At 41.8% G+C, this 23,316-nt stretch overlaps 1 protein-coding gene across 3 annotated transcripts in view; it reads left to right on the top strand.

The window, feature by feature from the left end:
• Sap30 (SIN3-associated polypeptide 30) overlaps positions 1 to 21,983 on the top strand; it is a 34,996-nt gene extending 13,013 nt beyond the window's left edge. For all 3 annotated transcript variants that reach the window (XM_068382337.1, XM_068382329.1, XM_068382332.1), the window contains exons 2-5: positions 1,739 to 1,918; positions 14,936 to 15,073; positions 17,415 to 17,492; positions 20,806 to 21,983. In XM_068382337.1, coding sequence (XP_068238438.1) covers positions 1,751 to 1,918; positions 14,936 to 15,073; positions 17,415 to 17,492; positions 20,806 to 20,931 — 510 coding nt within the window. In that variant the 5' untranslated portion in view covers positions 1,739 to 1,750 and the 3' untranslated portion in view covers positions 20,932 to 21,983. The remainder of the gene's footprint in view (positions 1 to 1,738; positions 1,919 to 14,935; positions 15,074 to 17,414; positions 17,493 to 20,805) is intronic.
• Positions 21,984 to 23,316: the final 1,333 nt, after the last annotated feature.

The following is a 23,316-nucleotide window of genomic DNA, read 5'->3' as shown; positions in this document are numbered from 1 at the left end:
CTTATGTTCTAAGATTTTAGTAAGGACCATCTGATTAAATTATTTCATTTTAAGAGATACTGACATTTTAATTTTCATAATCTCATTTTGTTTACCAAAAGCTTTCCATCCCATGCTTATCCTTCTATTAATTTCAGTCTCATGTTCTGGGAAAACATTATCCTTAGTATTTATATTCAATAATCTTAAGAGGTTTGTCCATAACCCTTATTTGTTGACTGCATTTTCATTAAAACTTCTTTTTTTTATTCATATTTTCAGTCCTACATTTCTGCTTTCTCTTCAAATCTTCTGTCCTCTTTTGCTATTCACTAAATAGAGCTGTCTTCAATCCTCAGTTTAAAGAAATTCCCCATTAATGTTAATGACTATAGTTCCCAATCTAAACTTAAAAACTTCTAGGCATTTCTGAATCTGAATTTTTTTTTTTACTATTTTGATTTAGTTTTATTATTGCCGTACTACCTGTATAGATATCTTCAAGTATTCTAATGTAAGAGCTTTCATTACTCCGGAAGTTTTAACAGAATCTAAAGCTTTCTCATATTCTATAAATGCCATACATAGTGGTTTGTCATACTGTAAAATGTTTACTTTTCCATTAGCTGGTTAATTACTTTGATGTGGTCAGTTGTTAAATACTCACCTCTAAAACCTGTCTGCTCTCTTGGTTGGTTAAAGTCTAGCTGTCTTTCTATTCTGCCTAATATGATCTTTGTAAATTGAATACTGTGTACACACACACTCAAAACAAATTTAGCATTTTCAAGTCCACTACAGACAAAACCCTTAGACATCTCTGAGGTTTGGCCATATTTTATCACCATGCCTGCTAGTGTTGGAGATTTTGATATAATTTTATAGGATTTCTCGCAGTAAACCAACCTAGTATGGGTGACCCTGAAGAGTGCAGCTTTGCTAATCATGGCAATATGCTAACCCTTTCACCATATTAATGTATCTCCACTTAGAAGGGATATATATATATATATATATATATATATATATATATATATATATATATATAAAATCATCGTCATATGCCTATTGACACAAAGGGCTTCAGTTAGATTTCGCCAGTCGTCTCTATATTGAGCTTTTAATTCAATACTTCTCCATTCATCATCTCCTTCGTGTTTCATAGTCCTCAGCCATGTAGGCCTGGGTCTTCCAACTCTTCTAGTGCCTTTTGGAGCCCAGCTGAATGTTTGGTGAACTAATCTCTCTTGGGGAATGCAAAGAGCATGCCCAAGCCATCTCCATCTACCCCTCATCATGATCTCATCCACATATGGCACTTGAGTAACATCTTATAGTTTCATTTCTAATCCTGTCATGACATTTAACTCCCGATATCTTTCTGAGGGCTTTGTTCTCAAATTCACTAAATCTAGTGGAGATTGTTTCATTGTTATGAGTCATGGTATACTGTATATATATATATATATATATATATATATATATATATATATATATATATATATATATATATAGTGTATGTGTTTTTATTTGTCAATATTGATAATACAAAATTTATTTGTTGCAAAAGAATTGCAGTCTTAACTACAAAATGTGTAGTTTGTCTATTAGCCAAATATGTCTAACCAACTGAATGTTAGGGTGCAATTATCTGGGGGTCATTCTATGAGAAAGTTTTTTGATAAATACCTAATGAATTTACACTACAATAAATCATTAGTGTGATCTTTATATTCTCTAGTGTGCAAATATATTTCAGATTACGGTCAAAATGAATGGATTGAGTACAGAGGACGACTCCAATTCCCAGCATGACCAGGTGTGTTGCTTGGTAGATGCAGGAGAACGCTGCACACAGTTAGCTGGCAATGCGGCCTATAACAAACGGATACAAAAAACTGTTGCACAGAGGAAACTTCGTCTTCATATGGATTCTGGGGTAAAACTTCATCAGATTTTATGATTTCACTAATTTTTCAGACAATCGAGTGTAAAACTCGTTACTAATGCAGATGAACGTTTATTATGCTCAAAATGAATTAGCTTTTGTATAAAAGTTTAAACTTACTTTCCACAATTTTGCTGTTTTTGTTTTGTAGTTGTCTGTCATCAAACTGCAATACTTGTATACCACCATAGACTATTGTAATATACCAAGTAAAAAGTTAATAGGAAGTAAGTGAAACCTTAGCCATGGTCATTAGGTTTCAACCCCACCTTGGTTGTGGAATTCTGATTATAAAGGTGACTTTAACTACTACTGTTCAAAAGTGTTCCTAAAAAATGCAGTACAGTGCTGACAATGCTGTGACCGTTCAACTATTGCACTGAATAAGATACAAGTATTGTAAATTAGGGTAGTACTGTCGTAACATAACACTGTCCAGTATGATGACAATGATAATGCAATAGTAATGCAGTCAACTCTCGTTATCTGGGATTATTTTTGTTCTAATTTCTGCGTATAACAAATTCGCACAACTAATTTTTCCTATAAGAATACATAGTATGTCTGTCCAATTTGTAGACCAAGTTCCCAACTTATTTCGTATTTTTACTGAATAAACTATATTTCACCTTGAATAACTATTAACCATGCATCATTACATTAAATATCCCAGAGTTCAAGAATAATATTATCATCACTAAATGCTAATTGTGGTGAAGAATCCCTTGTTTCATGTCAGTGGAAGTAACGTAAAAAAAAAAAAAAAAAAAACATGGAATTAAATTTCATCAGCTAATATATATATCTCTCTAGATAGTTGATTGCTTAAAAAAGGACATTGTTCCGTAACCGAAATACAAACCACGCTATTTACATTGGGTTTACTTTCGGCGTAGCTGAAATGACGAGCCAATAGTTTTTAACGAGGGTTAACTACCCCCGCGCTAGTTAGCGGGGGTAGGGGAAGGGGTAGCTTGCCCCCCCCCCCCCCCCCCCCCCCACACACACACACCGGTGATTTGCTTCACTTCACTTTTGGCCCCGGCGATGAACAGACGTTTCTGTCCATCGGCCTCGTTTGACAGCCTTAATCTTTTTTGCTTTTCCTCAGCTTGTGTGCGTTTGAAGATGGCCTCACCCTTGGATATCCATCATGCGCAAGTGGCCTGGTATTGCTGGTCACCCTTGCGGTACTTTCATGTCTGCGGTGGATACGGATCCTCACACCCTTTACCCGCAGTGTCGAGGCCGACGGTGTGACAGAAAATAATTGTAGTGATTGCAGGGAGTGGTCTGCCTCCCAGTGGGAGAAGTTTGGCCGCTGGCGTAAAAAGAAGTCCAAGAGAGACCGTTCTCCTTCTGGGGTTGCCTTGAAGGAGGAAGGCTCTCGGGACTTCTTTCGCCGCCCAAACCTCCTCCGAAGCTCCTCCTCGTCCGGCTCCTAAGGAGAGACCGCCGAGTAGGAGCGCAGGCCCTAGTTCTGTTTCCCGACCTTGAGTTGGGGGAGAGGGCGTCGCCTCCCATAGCGGGGCGGTTCCCCCTCCTCCCCCGGGAGAGGTTATTGATAATGATTCGTTGTCTCATGATGATCTCTTTCAGCTTTGGGCTTCCTTGGGGCTGAAGGGCCTGCCCTCCAAGGAAGCCCTGATTGATCTTGTCCAGTTGGGGGCCGCTGTTAAGCAGTCGCCGGTGATAGCAGAGGTAGATCCTCTGTCTATCGTCGACGTCGTGGTGACAGAGGCTTCCGACGGGTCGGGGCAAACCTCTGCGGTTCCTGATGAGGATGACGTTGCTGAAGGCTCTCCTCCCCCTTCTGTACATCCTTCGAAGGGGGAGGGGAGTCCCACGGGCTCTTCTGCTGCCAAGCCTCCCTCTCGGGGGAGCGCATTGAGTGAGACTCCCCTTCGGAGGACGGATGATCCTGACGACCCTCCTCGTGGCCGCCTTCGCCGTAAGGCTCACCGTCCGCTGCGTCGTAAGGGTGCTAAGAGGCGCCTTTTTGAATCTTCTTCTCCTTCCTCCGAGGGGGGGACTCCTCGACGTAAGCAGCCTGCAGCTCCTGCCTCCTTAGACCTCTCCGGGGATCGATCTCCAACGCCTTCCAGACCTTCCGCCCATGGTGCAGATGGACAGCAGTCTGACCTCGTCATCCGACGGGCAACGGTCCCTTCGGGGCAAAGGGTTGCCTCCCACGGTGTGGGGGCTTCCCTTGCGCGTCAGGGTTCCCCTGCGCGCCCTTCTGCAGTGTTAGCGCACAGGCGCTCTCATGCTCGTCAGCGTTCCCCTGATCGCCAGCGCTCTCCTGATGATCGTCGTCCCACTGCTCGCCAGCGCTCTCCTGAGTGCTCCGAACATCCTGCTGTTCCTGTTGTTCGCCCTGCGTGCCAGCGGTCTCCTGACCGCCCTTCTGCAGTGTTAGCTCACAGGCGCTCTCCTGCTCGTCAGCGTTCTCCTGATTGCCAGCGCTCTCCTGAGTACTCTGAACATCCTGCTGTTCCCGTCGTGCGCCCTGCGCGCCATCGGTCACCTGAGCGTTCTAGATCTGCTCGTCAGAGCGTATCTGCGTTCCCAGTTCCTGACACACGCCCTGTGCTCCCACGTTCGCCCGCGCGACCTGGAACTTCGGTTCAGGTCTTGGACAAGGACTCTTCTCCTCGCCCTCGCGATCCTGTTCGCCAGCCTGTTCCAGTACAGCAACGCTCGCGGTCACCTGCGCGTAGTTCTAATGCTACTGTACGCCCTCACGCCCACGCTCCTCCTGTTCCTGAGGCCGTTCGTGAACGTTCGCCTTTGCGCAACGCGCCGGCAGCTTCCACACAGGATTCCACGCGTCACCCTTCTGCTCGCCAGCGACCACAGACGCGTCAACGTTTGCCTGCTCGTCAGCGATCTCCTGCGCGTCAACGATCCCCAGCACGTCAGCGATCTCCTGACCGCCTGCGTGATCTTTCGCCTGCGAGCAAGCGCTCTCCTACGCATCGGCGCCCAGAGGATCTGGAGAGACTTGGGTCTCCTTCTTCCAGCTCAACCGCTCGCCTGCGCGTTCTACGCGCCATCGCTCGCCGACGCGCCAGCGTTCACCAATGCTCCATCGATCGCCTGCTCGCCATCGATCTCCCACGCGTTACAGGTCCCCTGGACACCATCAACAGCGGTCGTTGGAGCGATCTCGTTAGCCCGCGCGCCAATGCGTTCCTTCGCCAACGCGTTCCTTCGCCGACGCGCCAACGCGTTCCTTCGCCGACGCGCCAACGCGCTCGCTCGCTCACGTGCTTACTCGCCCGCGCTCGATTGTCTCCGCGCGTTTGCGCACCCGCGCTTCAACAGCCTCTCGCGCGCGACTCCTTAGTGTCACCTACGCACGAGCGTCAGCGCGACCCCCGTTCGCGTCGGGTTCCGCAGCTCGCGACAGCAGCAGGGACGCGTGTCGCTAGACCGCAATCAGGATCGCCCCCGCCTAAGCGCAGGTCTCTGTGTCAGGATAGGGAAGACCCATCAGAGAGGTCAGAACAACTTTCTTCCCCTTTTTCTTCACAGGCAGGTCCAGTGGTGTCCACTCCGAAGGATCGCCCGATCCCCTTCCCTCCAGCGGGAATTTCGGACTCTGTGTCCGTGACTCGGCAGTCCTGGTTTGGTCCTCTGATGCGGGCGTTAGTGAAGGCTATGAAGCCGGCACTCGCCGATCAAGGACACAAACCAACGACGGCCTCACCCCCGCTGAAGAGAAGGAGAGGAGTGGACTTCGTGGTGACTTTTCCCCGGGAGAAGCTGGTTCCTAAGAGGTCCGTTAGGAAGGCTCCATCCCCTTCGCAGCCGCTTTCTCCTTCTCCTGAAGACGAGGTTTTTCCGTCCTCAGGAGAATCCAGTGAGGTAGCGGTCTCCCCCTCGGCACCAAGGGGGGAGTCGTCTCCTCATGGAGGGGAATCGTCTCGCGTGGAAGGCACCTTCCAGGCCTCTTTGTTGGGGTCGTGTATCCCGCCCAGGAGGGAACCTAAAGACTCCAAGACAGTTCCGAAGTCTTCTTCGCAAATTCGTCAGGTTCCAGCTGCACCCCGGGAGAATGTCCACGCATCTCCCCAGGAAGAGATTCCGGGGACGGGAGACTTAGCTGCCAGTCCGCAGGGAGGAGACCAGCAAGAGTCGGAGCACGCCTTCTGGCAAGTCCTGAGCCTGATGAGGCAACTCAACGGGTTCATGGATCCCGTGATCGCCCCCCGGGAAGGCAAGGACTCGGTCCTGGATCAGGTGTACGGTACTCAGAAGCCCCCTAAGGCCAGCGCGGCTTTGCCCTGATCCCAGGGGCTAAAGAGTGCCAGAGCCAGGCCCAATGCTCAACTCGCGGGTCTCGCCTCCTCCAGTCGTTCCTCTGCCGGGAACAAACTCCTCCCACCTCCTCGTCTCCAGCAGATGAGGTACTTCGAGATCATGGGGGAGTCTAGCCTCGCTCTTCCCCTCCATCATTCGGTAGAAGAGCTAGCTAGGGGAGTTCCCCTAGAGAAGCTCTCCGCCCAGCAGGTGTTGTTCTCGGCGTCGGAGATCCTGAGCCATGAGAAGGTCACGAAGTGCGCCATGCAGGCCACTTCGTGGCTGGATATCTGGCTAGGTTCTCTGGGCATCCTATTGCGCTCCGAGGATCTGTCTAAGGAGACCAATAAGAAGGCCCTGGAGACCCTCCTCTCGGGCACTCGCTCCATCGAGTTCCTGGCACATCAGGTTAATGACCTTTGGGCCAACTCGGTGTTGAAGCGACGTGACACGGTGACCGAGAAGATTCACCCGAAGGTCCCCGCAGTGGATGTCTGCAGGCTCAGGCACGCTTCCCTCCTTGGGGGGAATCTGTTCGAGCCACAGGACATGGAACGCACAGCTGAGAGGTGGAGGCAGTCGAGCCAGGACTCCCTCCTCCAAAGGGCCCTTACATCTCGGCCCTATAAGCCTCCAGCTCCGCAGCAGCCTGGCAAGACACCAAAGGAGGCACCGGCAGCTAAGAAAGCGGTGTCTAAGCCCCAGCCCATTCCAGCCAAGGTCAAGAGGGGTGGTAAGTCCTCCAGGGGAGGCAAGACTCCTAGAGGGAGCGGCCGCGGCCGCAAACGCTAGGAGTGGCAGTCCCCCCGCGTGTCCACCTGTGGGGAGATGCCTTCAAAGTTGCGTGCACAGGTGGCAGCAACAAGGGGCCGATGCTTGGACGGTCTCTGTGATCGGCCAAGGCTATCGCGTCCCATTCACGAGATCTCTACCTCCCTGACAGCGAATCCAGTGTCATTGAGCTCCTATGCCATGGGATCGGTAAAGGGGCTAGCCCTTCGGACAGAAGTCGAGACCATGCTCAAGAAGGATGCTCTCCAGGAGGTCGTCGACGGCTCCCCAGGCTGCTTCAGTCGACTCTTTCTTGTAAAGAAGGCATCTGGAGGCTGGAGACCTGTCATCGACCTCTCAGCTTTGAACAAGTTTGTCAAGCAAACTCCGTTCAGCATGGAGACAGCGGACACGGTCAGACTTGCAGTGAGACCACAAGACTTCATGTGCACACTGGATCTAAAGGACGCGTACTTCCAGATCCCAATCCATCCGTCTTCCAGGAAGTACTTGAGATTCAGCTTAGACAGGAAGACCTACCAGTTCAAGGTGCTGTGCTTCGGTCTCTCCACAGCACCTCAGGTGTTCACCCTGATTTCATCTTGGGCGCACAGAAACGGCATCCGTCTCCTTCGTTATCTGGACGACTGGCTGATCCTAGCAGACTTGGAGTCGACCCTTCTTCGACACTGAGACAGGCCTCTGGGACTTTGCCAGGATCTGGGGATCGTGGTAAATCTCGAGAAGTCCTCTCTGCAGCCGTCCCAACGACTGGTTTATCTAGGCATGTTGTTAGACACCAATCTCCACAAAGCCTTTCCATCAGACGACAGGATAGCAAGGCTGAGGAGGGTGGCGGAACCCTTCCTCAGGCGAGAAGAGCTTCCTGCCCAATCATGGTTGCGTCTCTTAGGTCACCTGTCCTCCCTGGCTCGTCTGGTTCCAAACGGCCGTCTCAGAATGAGATCCCTGCAGTGGCGGCTCAAGTCCCGGTGGAATCGAGGATACGATTCCCCGGACGTGCAGGTCCCGATAGGACCTTCGGAACAGGCGGGCCTGCGGTGGTGGCTGGTTGACGAGAACATGCGAAAGGGAGTAGATCTTCTCGTCCTCCCCCCGGAGTTGACACTTTTCGGACGCGTCAAAAGAAGGGGGGGGGCACATTCTGAACCAGAGGACCTCAGGCCTTTGGTCAGAATCAGAAAAGTACCTGCACATCAACCTGCTAGAGATGAAGGCCGTCTTTCTGGCTCTTCAACAGTTCCAACGGACCCTGGCGGGTCACTCCGTGGTGGTGATGAGCGACAACACCACGGTAGTGGCTTATATCAACAAGCAGGGAGGTACCTTTTCGCAGCAGCTATCCCATCTTGCAGTAGAGATTCTGAGGTGGACCGAAGTCCACTCGATAACACTATCAGCTCGCTTCATTCCTGGCAAGAGGAATGTGCTCGCCGACAGTCTGAGCAGGGCTTCGCAGATAGTGAGTACCGAGTGGTCTTTGGATCCTCAGATAGCCAACAAAGTCCTGACTTTGTGGGGTTCCCCGACTGTGGATCTGTTCGCGACAGCCTTGAACTTCAAGCTGCCCCTGTACTGCTCCCCAGTCCCGGACCCCAAGGCACTCTGGCAAGATGCTTTCCAACAACGGTGGGACAACATCGACGTGAACGCCTTCCCACTGTTCTGTCTGATGAGAAGGGTGCTCAACAGGACCAGACTGTCGGTCAACTGTTCGATGACTGATAGCTCCGCTATGGCATCACGCGGAATGGTTCCCGGACCTTCTGCAGCTCGTGACGGAGCTCCCGAGAGAACTTCCTCCACGGCACGAGCTACTCAGACAACCACACTGCAACATCTTTCACAAGGCCGTAGCCTCGCTTCGGCTTCACGCCTGGAGACTGTCCAGCGTCTCCTCACGGAGAAGGGCTTTTCCCAACAGGTTGCGGAGAGAATTTCTCGCCACCTGCGAAAGTCCTCTGAGGGAGTCTACCAGGCAAAGTGGAGTCTTTTCTGTGGTTGGTGTCTTGGGAGGGGTATCTCTCCACTCGATGCCACTATTCCAGCAATAGCGGAGTTCCTCGTGTATCTGCGGGAGGAAATGCGCCTTTCGGTCTCAGCGGTGAAAGGCTATCGCTCAGCCTTAAGCTTGGGTTTTAGGCTGAAAGGAGTGGACATTTCTTCCTTGCTGGAACTCTCTCTACTCATACGTAGCTATGAGCTTACCTGCCCTCAGTCGGAAGTGAGACCTCCTCCTTGGAACGTGGTTCGGGTTCTCAGGGCTCTTAAGAGACCTCCCTTCGAACCATTACGCCAGGCCTCTGATCGCCACCTGTCTTGGAAGACGGCTTTCCTGCTCGTTTTGGCCTCTGCCAAGCGAGTTAGTGAACTTCATGGTCTCTCGTACGACATCGCCCATTCAAGGGGATGGGGGGAGGTAACGTTCAGGTTCGTCCCTGAGTTTATTGCCAAGACTCAGAATCCTGGAGTGCTGGATCCACGATTCGACTCTTTCAGGATCGCGAGTCTCCGTTCTGTAACAAGCGACCCAGACCAGCTGCTACAATGTCCAGTGAGGAGTCTGAGGTATTACTTGAAGAGAACAGCTGCAGTTCATCCTCAAGTGCGAGCGTTGTTTGTTAGCACAGGCAGGACGAAGAGGAGGGTCACCAAGAATACCATCTTGGCTTGGATTCGAAGGGTTATCCATCACACCTTGAATCCAGAGCCTCCTCCATCACGTCACCCTAGGGCACACGATGTCGGGCATTGCTACGTCCCTGGTCTTCAAGAGAAACTTCTCTGTGACACAGGTGCTTCAAGCTGGGGTCTGGAAGCGTCGGACGACCTTCACAGCCCATTACCTGCAGGACGTGACCCACAGGAGCCTCGATACATTTTCTATCGGCCCTGTGGTGGCTGCACAACAGCTGGTCTAACCTCAGGCTCCTTTATGGACAAGTAGCAGTAGGTTGAGGGCGTTGTTACCCGGTTTTAGTCTGCGTGAATGAAAGAGTATGTCTGACCCTTACTTCTTTCTTCATCCTCCCCTCTCTTGGGGAAGCAGCATCCTGGTCTCCGCATAGCTGACCTCAACCTCTGCAGGTAACCCATGCTTCCTTGTGCTCTTAGTACTGTCGCATCCCCCATAACCTGTCGAGGTGGTATTGGGAACGTCCTATCCTGGATTCCTATCTAAAGGTCTCAAGGTCAACTTCATAGGACGAGTCACGCTCTTTCCTTCACAAACAACTTATGTAGGCCACACGTTCCTCGCGAAGCAAGGAACTAGTGAGGTGCAGGGGCTCTTTTCTCAAGTGCTACTCACTGGGAGGTGGAGCCCCGGGTAAAAGCCAAAGGCAGTAAGGCTGGGGACTTTCCGCCCTTCCTAAGTGGTAAGTCACCCAATGTAAATAGCGTGGTTTGTATTTCGGTTACGGAACAAATTACAAATTCGGAGATAATTTGTATTTTTCCTAACCATACAAACCTTAGCTATTTACACATATTTGTCCGCCAGGCCTGTCCCCCAAGTCAAGTCCTACCTCTAAGTGAAGTGAAGCAAATCACCGGTGTGTGTGGGGGGGAGGGGTAGCAAGCTACCCCTTCCCCTACCCCCGCTAACTAGCGGGGTGGGTAGTTAACCCTCGTTAAAAACTATTGGCTCGTCATTTCAGCTACGCCGAAAGTAAACCCAATGTAAATAGCTAAGGTTTGTATGGTTAGGAAAAATACAAATTATCTCCGAATTTGTCATATTTTTAACATATTTCAGTTTTCTGTTATAACATTAAATAAAAGTGGTCTGTATGAGAAATCGTTCCAATAAAATTTAAATATAAGAATTACAAAAAAATTATGAAATATATATTAACAATTTACAATACAAGATTTAGGCAACAAAAAGAAAAACAAATTATCTTGTTAGAAAAGTGAAGAATTGAAACATATTTATTTGAAATGCTTTTTTTTCTGAAAAAATCTAATATTTAACTTTATAGTCAACTTTTGCGTGATATAACATGAAACAATTAGGTTACCAGGACAAATTAGACAGCAATACGCAGCTTTCTTACGACCACCGGGCCTGTAGCGATCGCTGCAAACAGCACAATCTCTTAGAAGATTATCTGGTATACAGTTTATTATATGGCATTTATCATTCCTTAGTCTTTCTGGCACTTCATGTCTGTTGACAAGAGATCTTTTTCCTCCCAATCTTACTTGGAAATCACCAACAAGTTGTTCACATAGCTCTTTTCTATATTTACGATGGTTTAGTTTTTCTCTTTTTGGGTGTCCATATGTATTTTGTACAGGAGAAAACTTGACAATAGATATTTCAAAAACAAAAAAATATAGCTTTCTCCACCATTTTATAGACTTCTGTATAAAGGCATAAGAAGAACAGTAGTGATCAGCCCTATCAATACCACCCATATTTGCAGTATATTCGCTGATTACTTTTGGCTTTATTTCTTCCAGCCCATTTCTTTTTGCAAAACGACGGACAGTTTTAGTTGATGATGAGTGGAACGTTGTAAGCATCGTCACATCGTTTATCACGCCAACTAAGAACGTGATAGCGGTTACTCTTGCAAAATGACGTGTGTTTATCAGGAGAGAGTTTTATCTTGCCTTTTTTTATATTATTTGGAAGTCCTGCTTGATTGTTTGAATAGTCCCAGTCAGATGAATTTTTCACCCCAATAGCTCTTTAGCTAACTGAAGATTGGTATATAGTCTATCAGTGAACACGTGGTATCCACTGGATTTCGTTGATTTTATGACCATATCCACTAATTCCAGTATGATTCTAGTATTGAATTTATGGTTAGCATTGCCAAGAATGTCTGTCATTGCTTTGCCATGATACGGTATTAGCGCTAAAACATATCTAGTCATTGAGCAGGCTGTATCGAACACTTTTAGACCCCATTTTGTAGGTTTCATTGGATTATACATTTTGAATCCAATGCGACCTTTGAATGGGGCAGTGGACTCATCGGCTGACAAATTAGCTCCTGGGTGATAATATTGAAGAAATTGAGGCATTACGTAATCTATCACTTGAGGAACCTTTGATCGCCGACCTTCAAAAATGTCATTGGATTCACCCGGAGGAGACACATGTAGGGCCCAGAAAATTTGCAAGAATCGTGTTCTGCTAAACACAGATTTTGTGAATTCCCTGGAATCAACTTTTCTGGCACTAAATACATCATTGATAGAGATCTTCCGAAGCAACCCAAATTGAATGAGCAATCCATGAAAGGCCATTACTTCTTTTGCCGTTAAGTCTTTCCAGTCTTGCCAAACAGAATATTGCTGAAGAGGACGTTTTACGTTGATCTTTTGCCTTGCATAATTATTTGTTTCATTGGCAATCAACTGAAATAACTCCATGGAAAAAAATAAATGGAAAAAATCTAGCGGGCTACGCATCCCAGCTCTAGGAGGGAAAAACTGTTGTTTCCCCGTATGAGGATATTCTTTTAGTTTATGCACGTCTTCATAATATTCTTCCCATTTATTTTCTTCATCGTCACTGTCACTACCTTCATCATTCACTTCAAGCAATTCTCGTGGAGGGTCGAAGAGCCTCTTGTCAGTCACTGCCAGCGTGGTCAGAATTGGAATTGGATGAAGCATTATTTTCCATGTCCATGTAAACCCCGTTATAACTAACATCGCAATTTTCCTCATTGTCGTCGATAGCTACAAAGTCATCTTCTGAAGGACACATTTCAAGACAATCTAATATTTCCGACGTAGTTCGCAAAAACTTTTTCGATGAAGCCATGATATAGGATAAGTGTTTGAAAAGCGATGACCTAGGAAATTAGCAGGTGAGACGGGAGTCGATCACAATGGTACTTGCTGCTGAACGAGGCCAAACGCACTGAGAAATGGATATCGTGAGTGTCTTCCTTTATTTATTAATCTAACTCGTCTTGGGGGAAAAGGGGGGAGAGGATTAACTAAGAAAATTAGGAATATTAATCTTAAAGAACCACAGAAAACGAAGCAACGATTTAAACAGCGAATAACTTTAATTAATAGAAACAGTTTATGAATAAATAAGATTTTTTTAGTGGGCTACTTGGCGTATTTTGCTTGGGCTACTACAGGTAGTCCATGGAGTGGAAAGGGTTAAAGAAGTACTGTAAGTCTTGTGTCATATTTCTGACAGGTGAGCTGGGAAATCAGGTGATTTCCATAGTACTGTACTGTATTCCTATTATTGAAACATCAAGTAATGATACCTAGAATTTCTAATAGTGTCTAAAGAAATATGAAGATTTGACAATGAAATAAAAATTGAAATAAAATGCGGTGAGATAGAGAATGTATTCATGTGATAACTAATAATAATGGCCATAAAGTAATTGTATGAAAACGGATGCCCTATGACATATTGGTGCTGATATAATATTCATTATAATGTTTCTTATGGGTTGGGCTTTCCCACCACCCAGCAGTAACTGCCATCCCCTTGTTAAAGTTTTAACATCTGTATCCAGCTTCACTGAGAGCATACAGTACTCCTATTAAGGACTCAGGTTTGTGAATTAAGGAAAAAAGTAATTTGTAAATTTGTGATGTTAAGTATAGTTCAAATTAGTATTTCTATTTCAATATCTGATGAATAGTGACTTTGTAGGAAGGGCTTTGAATAAGTAACTCACCATATGGGGAAACCAGTTACGGTATATCTGCTTTGATGTGATAATCACTTGTATTTGTAATGCTTCAGAATTGCTCTTTGTTAATTGCAAAATTTAGTGTAATTATGTACTCATCAGAATTTTTCTTGAAATCTTTTAGATAAAATGTTTTATCTCGAGCTTCCTTCCTAAGTTTCTTTATGGCTTAGATCTTTCTTGGTGATTATATAGGGCCATACAACTCATCTTCATGCTTCTGTACTTCCTTTTCTAGCTAATGTTTTTCTATTTCATCCCAAGCCGAACAGTATTTTTGATGTTTTGAGGTGTCATTTGTTTTGTCTTTCCAGCCACTGTATGTGGCACATACACAAACCTGTTTTAAATTGATTGAGCAGTGGTCATAAAGTTTAGCTCTTTATTTATTATGAAATATTTTTTACCACTTGTTTAAAAATGTTTTTTCAGGTAGTTGCTACTTGTTTAACTACCCTCTAATAACAGCTTTAAGTTAATGACAAATATTTTATCTTCATCAAGGCCTTCTTTAATCACAAAACTGTTCTTTCTCTTGTTTGTTGCTCTTGCTCTTGTTCATATTGGACTTGATAATTTTATTCTATACACAGTTTGCATAACTGAATATTTCCTTTTAATACTCATAATACTCTTTTTGCATCCGCCATAAGTTGCAGTAACTATTAAAGGACTGCATATGCTTGATGAACACATTATCACTTGACTGAAATTATTATATAGTTTTTGTTACTGCCTTCACCTTAGGTATATAATAATTAGGTTTTCTAGTACCTTCTGTTCTGTCAATTTTTGTGCCCTAGCATTGATGTTCAAGTGATGATTAACTTTAAATTCAATGATATATTTTTTTTATTTGCATAGCCATTATTTTAAAAATTCACTAAGTTCTTAGTTAAGTGATAATTACCCGTTATACTGTATGCTGTTTTTCCCATTTTAATCAGATACAGTTCTGTGCTGTACTTCTCTGCCCAACTATTCAAATACATTAATGCTTCAACCAAAAAAATTGCAACTGGAAAAATTCAAACTTAAATGCTTCCTGGATTAACTAGCTATTAGCTGGTTCACATCCCTCACCACTAATGTGCATATCCAGGATTCATAGGTAACCATCAATATGATTCTATTTTCTTTTTTTTTATATATATATAAGCTTTTGAGCATTAACACAACGTGGGTATCAGCAAGTACGTAATTTTATGAATGTTGCTTTTTTCAGTCCAGTCATAATTATATATGTGAATACCACAAAGGAGTAATTCAAAGTGTTCGAGTTAAACGGAAGAGAAGAGATTCTGAAGAGGATTCTGGAGAATTTGATGGTGACCATCCTGAAGTCGAGTTATACAATTTGCAGGTATAGGACTTTAGTTTATTATATGCTTGTACAAGTGAATGTTTTATAATGAAGATTGTATTCTGAATGCTATCTAGAAAATAGAAAGTCATCAAGATATGTTGTCAATTAAAATTGTGCCTATTAAACAAATTATGGTATTGGTTCCTACAACAATATAAACATTCTAATTTCTCAGCAGCCACTGGAATGGCTGCATCTGGAAACAAAATTAACGTTATGCTAAGAAGGGTATGAGAAATAAGCCCAACCATCCATGTATTGGTAACTGTTATTCCTTTAGCTGCGTTGAGTGTAAACATCTTTGGTGTTAGCTCTCCCATGGCATAATCTATACACACATTTAGCATGATCATAACCTCTGTACCATTCCACTGTCTTGGTTTAGAATTCTCATTTATGGTTATACTAGTCCAATTTTCTATTAGTTTTCTCATCCTCTTGTGGTTTTAAATGGCTATTTTGATAGTACCAAGGATTCCTGGGGGTTTATCAACAAGTTGCCTTTTGATTATATTTTTCTTTATCTTTGACCTTTATTTTCAAAATGGTTACTGGCTTTCCTTTAGTTGAAGTTGTCGGTCTGGAGAGCACTTTGATGTATGGTTTATTTTCTCTCCGGTTCATATTGTTTTTGTTATTACAGTAGAGTTTATTGCTTTTAATTTATATACTGCCTAATTGAGCAAAATTCCAAACCACATGATTAAGAATGGGAAAAGGAATATAGATGTAGGCTGCCATTGGGGTATTAATGACTCTACAGTTCCCTGTATCATGGATGAAAAAAATATACGAAGGCCAACAGCAAATGGGACTTAACAAGACTGCAAGAAGAATGATAAGTTCCTGCAATAAGGCCATCTTAGGGATGAAGTCTTGCATTAGCCCTTTAGTTAAGTGACTGCAGGAAGAACATTGCACTCGATACCAGCACCATCCGCAAGAAATCTGAGAAGGCCATGCGAGTTCCTGTGTGATGCATGGTCTATCAGTGGTTTAATAGTCTATATATGCATGAACTCAGTACAGTACTTTACTATATGTCCTTTATCCGTTCCAGAAAGAGCGGTCATATACTAAACATGACACATTCCAAAACAAACCTTTCTTATAGGGAATAATGGTAATTTGATTTACTCTAAGGTTCGAAAACAAAATTTTTTCAGGCATATGTATTAGTGGAATTTTTTTATGTATATGAAAGTACTGATTATTTTTTAATGATTAGAAGGCATAATTAGATAAATACGACAACAGCAAATGATATTACTCGGAGCAGTTGGTGGTGATGGTATTTGGTAGGAGAATCGCCTTTCAATAAACTCGGAAATCTAAATTCTTTTTTTTCTTTCATAACTATTATTATTACTAAGTTAAGCTACAACCTTCGTGTGAAAAGCAGGATGCTGCGAGTCCAAGGGCTCCAACATGGAAAACAGCCCAATGAGGAAAGGAATGAAGTTAAATAGAATAGTGTGCCTGAGTATATATACTCTAACCCAAGACAGTGGAATACCATGGTACAGAGGCTATGGCACTACCCAAGATTAGAGAACAATGGTTTGATTTTGAACTGTCCTTTTCCTGAAAGAGCTGCTTACCATTTCTATGAAGTCTCCTCTACCCTTACCAAGTGGAAAGTAGCCACTGAACTATAATAGTCCAGTAGGTAACCCCCCTAGTGAAGAAATATTTTTGGTTTTCTTTGCATTGTCAAGTGTATGAGGATAGAGGAGAATGTGTGAAGAATAGTCCATGTTATTCGGTGTATCTGTAGGCAAAGGAAATGATAGCTATAACCAGAGAGGGATCCAATGTAGTACTATCTGGCCAGTCAAAGATCCCAATAACATATTAGCAGTAGTATCTCAATGGGTGGCTGGTGCCTTGGCTAATGATGTTTGCTTTTGACTTTCAACTTTTAGTTCACTTACAATTTTAGGGATAGCCTCCTCCCTTGGGTGCTGTATACTGTAGTCTAAATCAAATTCACGAGCTAAATATGTTTAAAATCTAAAACTAATATGCTATATTTAAAATAATTTTTTTTTAAAGTTAACTTATAGATCATACAAAAACAAAATATTTTCAAATTATATAATTTTTTAGCTTAACTGTTTTAATCCAAGAATCTTTCCATTTACAATGCTACCAAATATACAATGCTTTATATAACATTAATTTCTTATAATACATCAATAAAATAAGAATTGAAAAGTGTACAGGATTCATTGTATTTTGACTTATTATTCTTAAGGTTCTATTGCTACATTTATCAAAAATATTTATTTTTATGTATTAAAGTTTTAGCAGTGTAATATTATGATGTTTATTACAGGTCAATACATTGAGACGATACAAGAGACACTACAAAATTCCAACACGACCTGGTCTTAACAAAGCCCAGTTAGTTGATGTAAGTACAGTATTTCACATTAGATGCTGTGACTCGAGTCTTTTTACATTATTTATGATTAATGGGTTGTAGTGAACAAAAACTCTGAAGTTAAGGACAGGGTTTTACCTAATTTTTTATTCAAATGAAAGCCAGATTTCAGTAATTGTATGAACTGTCAGTTTTCCACTGATAAATCCAGTCAGTATTATATGTCGTTTAGTTGTCAGCCTTGCTTACTGGTGATGCCAAAAACAGGTAATACAGTACAATTACATGATTCATTGTTATGCCCATTTGTGTATTTAAGTTTTACCAAATAGAAATAATTTACCATTTCAAAAGATCAAAAGAGATAATTTCTACATAATGATGTAATGAAAATATTTTACTTCAATAAATTGGGTTTTCACTTTGAGGTAATAAGAGAATCCCATAACTAGGTTGTAAAACTCCAGAGTAATCCTTAGTCATCACATTAGTTTTCTTATTCAGTAGCTACAGTGTATTAGATAATAATTAAGAAACAAATCATGAAGTAATATTAGGGATCAAACTTGAAATGTGCTATGCATTCTTAAGTGAAGTTTCAACTAAAATATCACATATGCACATAAATTGCGCAGAGTTGTAGGCACTAGGTTTGCCAGAAGAGCTAGTGAGAGGAAAAGTAACTGCTCTTCACTCAGAAACACAGTAACTTTGGCATATATCTAGAACTGGAGGCAAAGTCAGGATATCTTTTTCCTTTGACTAGAACTATTTTGTTGGACAGAAGTGGGACAAATATTACATCTTCCTTGTTTCATTTTAGAGAGGCTGAGCTTAGCAGACCAGTTAAACTGAAGGGATCAATTGTTATTGTCAAAATTATTTCATTGTCCTCATTTGTCTGGACATTTGAAAATTTTGGGGAAAACTGATGATAGACATCTACATAACATTAATGAACTTGAAGTTGGATATGTATTGTTTTCCTGTTCAACATCTTTATGCTTGGGCAGTGGATGCCATGATACTAGAATGTTTAATCTTAGAAATTAATTCATTCTCTCATTTAGCCTTGAATCGCTTAATCGTCATCGTTTCCCACACAAAATGCTATGATGATTGGGTTTTGAACCTGTTGAGTCTTCTAGGAATAAAAACCAATTCAGATGCCCACAGATCACAACTCTGATAACCACCAGTAGCAAAAATCCCTTGTGCGACAGCTAACCATATTGAAACTACACTGTATCCTCAGCAATACAAATTTTCAAAACCCTCAGACTTAACATTATAAGCAGCTAGATCTTCTGTCAGTAGGTTTTATCATCATTATTTTTATAATTTTCTTGGTGTAAAAGTAGGATATGAACAACTAAAACCAACTTAGACTACATTATTAAATTCTTTAGGTTTCCAAGATAGGAAAGTTTTTTCTATTCTGTCAATTATCAGGTAAAGGTTATAGATCTTCGTTGACTTTAGTACTGCAACCTGTAGGGTTTTATTTAGCTCTTAACAATTGCATTACAGATGTGGAAAGGTCTTTTATTATTGAAAACCCTTCAGCTCAAAATCAAATTGGGGGGTTTTGGATGTTGTGCTAAGGTATTTGAGAGGTCCTTAGTTTGAATGTCAATGAACATGCATGTGCAACCTTAAGGAGGTCAGCAACTCGCGTTCAAATGACTTCATGCAATTTCTGTGGACCAGCTTCTAATACGTAATCTCTACTATAGCATCATCTGCGTAATGTTAACCAATATCTGAATTAAATCGCATATGTAGAAGGAACATGCCTGGCAGGCTATGTTAGCATGTTTTTATCTGTGAAGATAGGTTGTAACAGCATTACAGTACTTACAAAAATTGTCGGAACAAGAGCTTTAATGTGGGGTTGGTAGTTAGTAGCTTAAATAATGTAGTTGAGTTATGAAAAAAAAAAAAAAAAAACAGGGTTGATTTAATTCAAAATAAATTATTGAAACTGATTTAAATCAGTTAAAAAATCATGATTCAAGTCAAAATTATATATAGTCAGAAATGGCTTATGGAAAAGAGAAAACTTCCTAAACTAGTTACTATTTATAAGTATTACAAAAAGTGAACAAAATCCCAGGTAAATCAAATAAATTTTATTTATTATTAAAAAAAAAAAAATTAAATCCAAATTTTTACAACCCTGCAAAAATAACACTACTTTTCATCCTGTGGTTCTTAGGGACTGTACTCATGCCAATGAATGTCAGCCAAATACTAGTGTGACAGCTTATGTGTCACACTTGCGAAAGGGTTAACACAGTCAAAGCAGCATTAAATTTGAGGCTAGTCATACAAACTTCCAGCCCACAAACAAAGGGGTGTTTTGTTCATCAATGGAAATTGTAATAAGGGTATCACTAGCTTCAAGATCTTTACAAAACCCTAACTGCAAACTTGAGAATGTGTAATTATTTTCAGCATACTATTCAGACATTCAAAAACTATGATTTATATAGCTGGTTACCAAAAACTTGCATTATACAGTATTTATGCTTTTGTTGTTTTCCCTCTCTAAGGCTGTTAGCAATTATTTTATTGTATATACTTGTGTAATAGTCAGTCTCGCTTGTTGTTGGACCCCCAAAATTTTCACCTATAAAATATGATTTTATGATATCTCTTATATCACGTGAGTTACTTTTTGAGAAACCGAATTACAATAGTCTAACCTCTACCTCATTTCTTTATCCCATCTACTTCATTGTGTTAGAAAATTAAAAGATAATGATAAAAGTATTGTTAGTAACGTTATAATCAATGCGTAAACATATATAGCCACAATAACACAGAACAAAAAACAGCTGATTTGTTATGAACAATCTAATCAGATAGCAGCTGTTATGCTTGTACTGTATTTCAATCGTTGTACGATGATAAACAAAGCATAAGACTGACATTTTTACATTATACCCTTATTCACTCTGGAAAAAAGATCAAGAAAATATACTGCCAAATATAAACAAACAAGCTGTAAATGAACACAAGAAAACTATCAATATTCATAGCCGCTAATCTATTTGGAATGTGGGAAAGGTGTGTTCAAAAGGAGGAAAAAAAATAAATTCAGTGGGAACACATGAATATGTAAATTGCGTATTTAAATGGAAATGCCAAATTTAGAAGATAACATTACAAAGTGTCTGAAAATCAAGAATATAGTTTTGAATTTAGCTTCAAAATATCATGATACACGAGTATATACAGTATCTTACATCAAAAGAGATATTCTACCCAATGTATTAGCATTATACGATTATTCATCTCCACAGATTTACAAACTTACAATGATTTTTCTTCTCCACAGATTCTCATGAAACATTTTAGGACTGTGCCAGTGGCTGAGAAAGAGTGCCTTACATACTTCATATATATGATTAAAGCTAATCGGTCAAAGTTTGACCAGAGGAACGGTTCCAATATAGATATGTGACCTCAAGTTTCTAAACGAGATATTTAAACTCGTTTGAAGACTGTGGTATCAAGAAATAGCAGAGGCAGACAGAGGAGCATTGCCTTTGTGGAACTTTCTATGTGTGGCTTTAATACCTTGATTGCTTTAGTCAAGATGCAATATCTTGGAAGCTTTCAAGTAGAGGTGTGGTACTTAGTTTCAAGTACTACTATTTTTTTTTTTTTTTTTACTTTTTGAATGGTGTCCTCACTGATATTACTTGTAAGTAAATGTGAAACTCTGGTCATAGATGATTTTATATGCTTAAGGCATTTCTACAGCATATATTTTAGGAAATGTTTTAAGGAACATATCAGATTTCCATTACAGTGCAGTATGCAAGGACATTCTGAATGAAGATTGCCTATGGTAATAGTTTAGTTATTTATGATGTTTTCAAGATCCTTGCTGAGAGAGATTTGTGGACATTAATTAAGTTTTATTTTTCTTTGAAGATTTTGCAACCAAACAGGTTAAAGTTTTAATTTCAAATTATTGGGAGCCTATGAATAAGTAGATATCTAATCCATTTTCATGGCTGGTATTAGTTTAGCTATATTTCCTAGTCCTAAAATACATATAGCATTCATTTTACACTTCATTCCATTTACCATTCTTTCAGGTGAATAAATCATTTTGTTCACCATTCATTCAGGTGGTTATATATTTTTGTTTTCAAGATTAACTACATGGAAAACAGCCAATAGCAATGTTGTTCATCATTTTCATTTTTGAGGCTGAAAGCAATATAATTAATTCTCTTGAACCTTCTTGTGATAGTGTTGGTGTTCATGGATTTTGCCTTAAATTATGGTTAAAATTGAAATGTTAATAGCTCTAGCATTTACAAATTTATAGACTAGTCGTATGCAAGATCCATGAGCCAAATGTTTGTACAGATTGTATAAATTTGGCCAAATGTATGTAAAAGTAGTACAGTATTTGTAATTATCATAATTGGAGTAAATGTTATTTATTTTGTAGATGTTATGACAATAAATTTTAAGTCTTTTCTTTGAATTGTTTGCAGACTTTCAACTTTATTGTTGTTTCCATACAATAATGCACAGCGATTTTGCAATGTAAGATTTGATAAGAGGTTTTATGTGAAAAGATGTTTTTGCCATTATTATTTTATCAGGCCATATGAGTAATTTGTAAATATTTAAAACCTTTATAATTCCAGATGTAGGGAGATGATAGCACATGTTCTCATGTGAGAACGGTTGTAAGAAATGATTTAGCAGCTAGAGTGGATATGAATGTGCTGAGGTGGTTTGGCAGTGTTGAGAATGGAAAGTGGCCGTCTCCTAAAGAAGGTGATGGATGCTAGAGTTGATGGGAGAAGCACAAGAGGAAGGCCAAGGTTTGGGTGGATGGAAAGAGTGAAGAAAGCTATGGGTGATAGGAGGATAGATGTGAGAGACAAAAGACCGTTATAGAAATGGGAATGAATGGCGAGCGATTGTGACGCAGTTCCGGTAGGCCTTGCTGCTTCCTCTGGCACCTTGGTGACCGGGGAGGTAGTAGTAGCAGGGGATTCAGCATATCTTCATCTGTGGTGGATAACGGGCAAGGGTGGGCTGTGGCACCCTAGCAGTACCAGCCAAACTCAGCTGAATCCCTCGTCAGGCTAGGAAGAGCGGAGAGGAAAGGTCCCCTTTTGTTCATCTGTTTAATGTCGGCTACCCCCAAAAATTGGGGGTTAGTGCCTTGGTAAATAAATAAGATAGATTCTGTGTTAAAAGAGCAGAAAGGCTTTGTCAGAAAAATCTTACATGTTTACCCTTTGTAATCACAGTTACTAGGCTCTGACCTGGCTCATATAGTCAGTGTTTTCTACAAGAGCCGACTCAAGGTCCCGCCCTGTATGATAAACACTATCAAGATTACTATGGGTGTTGTGTTCTATGATGAAAGTCTCAGGACTCACGTTGCAAAATCAAAGTGGGAGGCTTTCATCGCAGAAAGAAACCTTCCTCACTTACTCCTGTTGGGAGAAGATAAAGAAGGAGAGAAAACTCACCTAAGTGTTCTACGATGAGAATAATCTCTCTCCCTTTAGGAGAAAGTCCATTCTCCACCATATTTACATTGTGACTTCATTGAAGACCTCTTATCTAGGTAAGAGCACAAAAGGGATGTGGATCTACGTCTGCCTGGCTCATAAGAATTCCACAAGGGTAGCCATCCTGGCCTGGGCAAAAATGCAAAATCAGTCATACTAGACATAAAAACACTCGGATAGTGAATAGTAATACAAGTAAGTATCAATAAAGAAAATACTCACAAACACTTCACTAAAAGGGTAAGCAAGTTGAATCCAAAAGTCACAATCATAGAGAGGGAGTAACCTGTATAAAT

Source organism: Palaemon carinicauda, chromosome 1, assembly GCF_036898095.1.
Source record: "Palaemon carinicauda isolate YSFRI2023 chromosome 1, ASM3689809v2, whole genome shotgun sequence".
NCBI lineage: Eukaryota > Metazoa > Arthropoda > Malacostraca > Decapoda > Palaemonidae > Palaemon > Palaemon carinicauda.
This window is presented reverse-complemented; position numbering and strand designations above follow the sequence as displayed.